This window comes from Cicer arietinum, chromosome 6, assembly GCF_000331145.2.
Source record: "Cicer arietinum cultivar CDC Frontier isolate Library 1 chromosome 6, Cicar.CDCFrontier_v2.0, whole genome shotgun sequence".
Taxonomy (NCBI): domain Eukaryota; kingdom Viridiplantae; phylum Streptophyta; class Magnoliopsida; order Fabales; family Fabaceae; genus Cicer; species Cicer arietinum.
The window spans coordinates 64221127-64226837 of record NC_021165.2 but is presented as its reverse complement, the minus strand read 5'-3'; the positions used below and the strand labels follow the sequence as shown (position 1 = coordinate 64226837).

The window sequence follows — 5711 nt, the reverse complement described above, 5'->3', positions numbered from 1 at the left end:
TTCCTCCCATTCTCTGATACTTGAGTCTTGGCTCTTCTTCGTCATCTTCGTCTTCAACTTCCTCTTCGTCATCGTCTTCTTCCTCCTCTTCTTCTCTTTCGTCGTCTCCATCCACGCCGTTCTCAGGCGGAATTGGAGCCATTCGGATTGTTATCCCGGGTGGTTTCGTTATCGGAGAAATGATTTAACGATTAATTGAAATTGAAAATACAACGGTGGTGAAACCGTGAGTGTGACAGATATGAGATCTGTTTGGTTGATGAGAAAATGTTCCCCCCTTTTTTTCTTTTTCTTTCCTTGTTTTTTCAACTATCTTCCTTTTTGTGTTTTCATAAATTGAACTAAATATTACTCGTTCGAAATTTCTTAAAAGGTCCTACACGACGAAAATATAAAACTTACATATACGTCTTTGTTTGTTCTTTTTAGGGCCACTACGGTCTAAAATGATACAACTCACATAGTCACATATATGACATAAATTATATATCGAGTTTTAATTTATCGATGAATAAAAAACATAGATATAATTACTCTTTAATTTTATTATGTTTAATTAAATTTTTTATTTTAAATTTGAGTTGGTTGAAAAATATGGAATTTAGAATAAAAATATAATTTACTCAATTACTTTCTTAAAATAAAATTTAAAAAGGCAAATTTAAATTAAAAAGTTATAGAATATAATTTGAAATTAAAACATAAAATATTAATTTTTAAAACATTTATAATTTAACCATGGATCCATTACGGTAGTTTTGCAGTTCTATATAATTTAATAGAGTAAAAATCTATTAAAGTTATAGTATTTAAAAATAAATATCAAAATCATAACAATATTTATATAAATTTGAAATTTTAAAATAAATATAATTTTCAACAATGATAGTTTTGTTTAATTGATGAATCAAAATAATCCATTTACAATTCATTAAAAATAAAACCATCAATTATCGTTTTTTTTAATCTTAGAATTATCACATTTTAATGGATGGATATTAACCAATCAATTTAATATTTTTTTTAATATTATAATAAATTATATACTTACAATAATAATGATTTTTATTTATTGTAGCAGAAAAAAATAGTTTTTATTATTCCTTAAATTAATTTATTAAGTATTTTTAAAATGTTAATTTTTTAAATATTAATAAAACTGTTTTTAAAATATTAAAAATCTGATTTATGTATTACTATAATTTTTAATAGGTAATTAATTTTTTAATTAATAATTAAAATGCTAAATAGCACATGTGATCTCTTAATTTAATTTCAGTTAGCGTTTTAGTCCTTTATTTTGTTTCTCCAGATTTGGTTATTTATTTTAATTTTAAGTGACAATTTGATCTTTTATGTTTTAAAATGTCAAAAAAATTTATCATTTTTTTTACAAAAATTCAAAAAAATCATCGAAGTTTTTAAATAAAATCCATAAAATTAATTATCATCTTCAATATAATGCAAATTTTATCAAATTCATAACTTAAATATTTAAATAAACTCATATTTTTATTTTTTATTTGATGAATTTGATATTATTGGAGATGAAAATATGAGTTTATTTGAATATTTGAGTTATGCATTTGATGAAATTTGCATTATATTGAATATGATAATTAGTTTCATAGATTTTGTTTAAAATTTTTGATGAATTTTTGTAAAAAAAAGTAACATTATTTATATTTTAAAACATAAAAGATCAAATTATCACTTAAAATTAAAATAAATAATCAAATAAAAAAAATAAAACATTAATTAAAAATAAGTGAAGTCAAATAATTCCATAAGTGATGCTGAATGTCAACAGAGACAGTTGCAGAATAACAAGGCTTGAACAGTATAGGAATTTTGAGAGCATTCTTGTATCTCGAGAAACTGTTGACAAGGTTTTGTTTTTGTTTTGTGTGTTTATTTTATTTTATTTTGTATTTTTGCTTTTAGTCCCTTTTCAATTGTTAATCAGCAACTTTCCTACCAATTAATATAGGATGTGCATATTTAACTTATGGCGTTGTGTTTCTGGATGGGGCAAAGAAGCTGCCAATCTAGCATTTTGGGTCACATGATTTAGGTTTTTTGTTGCTTATTGAAGTTTCAAAGCAAAACAATTCTCACGAGCTTGCAAGTGGTTCTGTAACGTAACATGCACCCTGAAACTGTAGCTTGAAATATTGATTCACTTTTTTTTTTACTGTTTACTCAAAATCACTTAAAAATCTGATTTTAAAATTAATATTTAAAAATTCATTAAATAGTCGTTTTTAAAAAACTCAATAAAAACCGATTTGAATTGGTTCTAAAAAAAATTATTTTGAAACTAATTTAAATAAATTAAAATCGATTTATAAATATAAATCGGTTGAGAAGTGAACTGTAACTATTTGAAAATTGATCAGTTTTTTAAAGTAATTTTTAAAAATCAAATCATATCATTAATATGATGTAATTCAATTTAGTTTTTAGACCATGAACACTTTTACTCACCTCCATCTATCTCGAACCAAACACACATTAAAGTAAAATGAATTCGTATATAAAAAAAGACAAATGTTAATCTATGCTCTAATTAGCAACAGATCTTGATAGGTTTTATTGAGGGTTAACATAAAATAAATTATATATAAAATATTTTAATTAATTTCATATATTTGATTTTAGTACAGTGATAATTCTAATTTTTAGATGTATTAAAAATATACGATTCGAATTCCAAAAGCAAAATCATAAAATTTATAAAAATCTCTATTACCACTAAATTGATGGTCGTGAAAAAATCTCCGATCCCACGTGGTCGTGGCCTCTCCCAGTCAAACGTAGAAGTTTAAAAAATATAATTCATTTATCCCACAATAACCCATTTGTAAAAAAATGTGTCCCAAAATAAATAATCATTTCAGTTTATAATATTTTTTTTCAATTATACTATTTAACTAATATTACATATTACTTGCATTATTTCATATACAATATCTCCCACGGTACATTTTTAAAAACATTGAAATGATGATACATTTCTGTTGTAATATGTGGTGAACACGTTGAATAACTTTTTATAATTTTTGTTGTTGATGGATATCAGTAAAATCTTGTTGCAACATGTGGAGGAGTGTGATGAAACACACTGAAGGGTGGGGATGCTGAGCGGAAAAGTGCTGTATGCGCCGCGTCCATTGCCATCACTGCATATTCTTTAGAGAAGATGCTTCTCCGGCGAACAACCGCACTTCTATTGTCAAACTACCTTCAACCTCTCCGCCGCCACTTCACCAACCCAATTTCACCAGTAAACCAAGACGAACTCCTCCGCGTCTGCACCATTCTCTACCAACAACAAAACTCACCCGACTCACGTCTCCACTCAAAACTCACCTCTTCAAACTTCAATCTCACCCACGAATTCTTCCTCCAAGTTTGCAACAACTTCCCTTATTCATGGCGTCCCGTTTATCGCTTCTTCCTCTTCACACAACAAAACCCTAATTTCACTCACTCCCCTGTTTCCTTCAACAAGATCCTCGACGTCGTTTCGAAGTCTCGTAACATTGATCTCTTCTGGAACATTCTTCACGAAACGGCGCGTCGTCATTTCGTTAATGATAAGACGTTTATTATTGCTTTGAAGACTCTTGGCGGTGCTAGAGAGCTTAAAAAGTGTGTTGAGGTTTTTCATTTGATGAATTCGAATGGGTATGGTTATAGTGTTGAGAGATTGAGTAAAGTTGTTAAGGAAATGTGTAGGGTTAAGCTTGTTGAAGAAGCAAAGTTTGTTGTTTTCAAATTGAAAGATTTTGTTAAGGTTGATGGGGTTGTTTATAAGCATTTGATTTGTGGGTTTTGTGATAAGGGTGATATGATTGAAGCTTCCAAGATTTGGAATTTGATGGTGGATGAGGGTTTTGAACCTGATGTTGATGCTGTTGAGAAGTTTATGGAGACGTTTTTTAAGGTTAATCAATTTGGTGAGGGTTTGAAGCTTTTTCAAACAATGAGATTGAAGAGAATTGATGAACTTGGTGTTTCGACTTATAGGGTTGTGATTAAGTGGTTGTGTAAAAAGGGGATGATTTCTCACGCACTGGAAGTGTTCGACGAAATGCGCGAGAGAGGTGTTAGGGTCGATAACTTGACATTGGGATATGTTGTTTATGGGCTTTTAGCAAAGCATAGGGTTAGAGAGGCTTATCAAATTGTAGAAGGGATTGATGTGGTTGATATAAGTGTTTATCATGGATTGATAAAAGGGCTTTTGAAGTTGAGAAGGGCGAACGAAGCGACACAAGTTTTTAGGGAGATGATTAAGAAAGGTTGCGAACCGAATATGCATACCTATATAATGCTGTTGCAGGGTCATTTGGGGAGGAGAGGAAGGAAAGGGAGTGACCCTCTAGTGAATTTTGATACTATTTTTGTTGGTGGTTTGGTAAAAGTTGGACAGTCAAGGGAAGGTATTAAGTATGTGGAGAGGGTGATGAATAGAGGGATGGAGGTGCCAAGGTTTGATTATAACAAATTTTTGCATTATTTTTCGAATGAAGAAGGTGTGGTAATGTTTGAGGAGGTAGGCAAGAAGCTGAAGGAAGTAGGGTTGGTTGATTTGGCTGATATACTTCAGAGATATGGACAGAAGATGACAACTAGAGATAGGAGGAGGAACACGTTTCCAATAATTGAAGATACTAATAATGAGTAATGACTGATAAACACGATATGTAGATATAAATATTATATAGATTGTTGTAGAAAAACTAAAGTTGGTTGGAAATGAAGCATATGAATGAATGATGAAATATCAGTATTTCTAATGTTAGTGAAAATGGAGAAATCTAACTTGCAAGAGGTATATATGTATTTGTGCTATAATTGGATTTTCAGTGTTATATTATGTATAGCCATAGGTAAGTTTTTTTTCTCTTTCTCTTCAATTATGTGGTAGTTTCTGTGAAACCATAATCTATCTATGAAGCACTAAATTACTAATACAGAACATGACATTGATATCGACAAGTAGTATTGGTGTCTTGTTGATATTAGACATTGACATATTGGACACTAGAAGTGCTTTTTAGAACTTTGTGGAGTATGAGTTGATAGAATGTTTGGTAGGGCTCATATTAGGTGAACAGCTTATAAAAGGGTCTACCAATGCACCACCTAAACAATATTTGCCCTCACAAGTCACACCCTTTGCTTTTCAGGTTAGTTTCTCTGATAGAACCTGCAAAATCAAAGTATTGAACTGTTGGATTGAATTGCAAAGGGTTGAGTTCAAGAGTTCTACAATGGTGGAAAATTACTAACCGGAGTCAAAGGACTCCTAAACCAGAGCTCAATGGCTCCTTACCAGAGAGAAACTCTCCTAACAAATCGTTACAATAGCTCTCAATGACCTTTCCTCACTCTATAGCGTCAATATATTCTAATCCTCTAACCAAGTCCCCTAGTATCTAACTCCATGTCAATAACTAACTTCCATCCTCTATATTTGTGTTGGGAGAATTGGATTCTAAGGATTTAGAAGAAGGAAACAAATATTTAGAAAAAAGATAAAAAATAATATGAGAGAATCTCTCCAAAGAAAATGATGTACAAGAGCGGATTTATAGAATCTCTCAAATTTCTAAAGTTGCTAAAAGATGCTTTCTAAGAGAATGGAAGTCTATATTTATAAAGTTCTTATCCAGAAGGATAAGAAAAGGATTAATAGCATT

The 5711-nt window shown here is 30.1% G+C and overlaps 1 protein-coding gene across 1 annotated transcript; it reads left to right on the top strand.

Moving 5' to 3' along the window:
- Positions 1–2971: 2971 nt before the first annotated feature.
- On the top strand, positions 2972–4914 carry LOC101514171 (putative pentatricopeptide repeat-containing protein At1g26500). The gene has a single exon (XM_004506027.4). The coding sequence runs from the start codon at positions 3203–3205 to the stop codon at positions 4691–4693; it is 1491 nt and encodes a 496-aa protein (XP_004506084.1). The 5' UTR covers positions 2972–3202; the 3' UTR covers positions 4694–4914.
- Positions 4915–5711: the final 797 nt, after the last annotated feature.

What these genes read in the sequence shown, in the direction of transcription:
- LOC101514171 (XM_004506027.4), top strand. Translation starts at nt 3,203, where the DNA reads ATGCTTCTCCGGCGAACAACCGCACTTCTATTGTCAAACTACCTTCAA.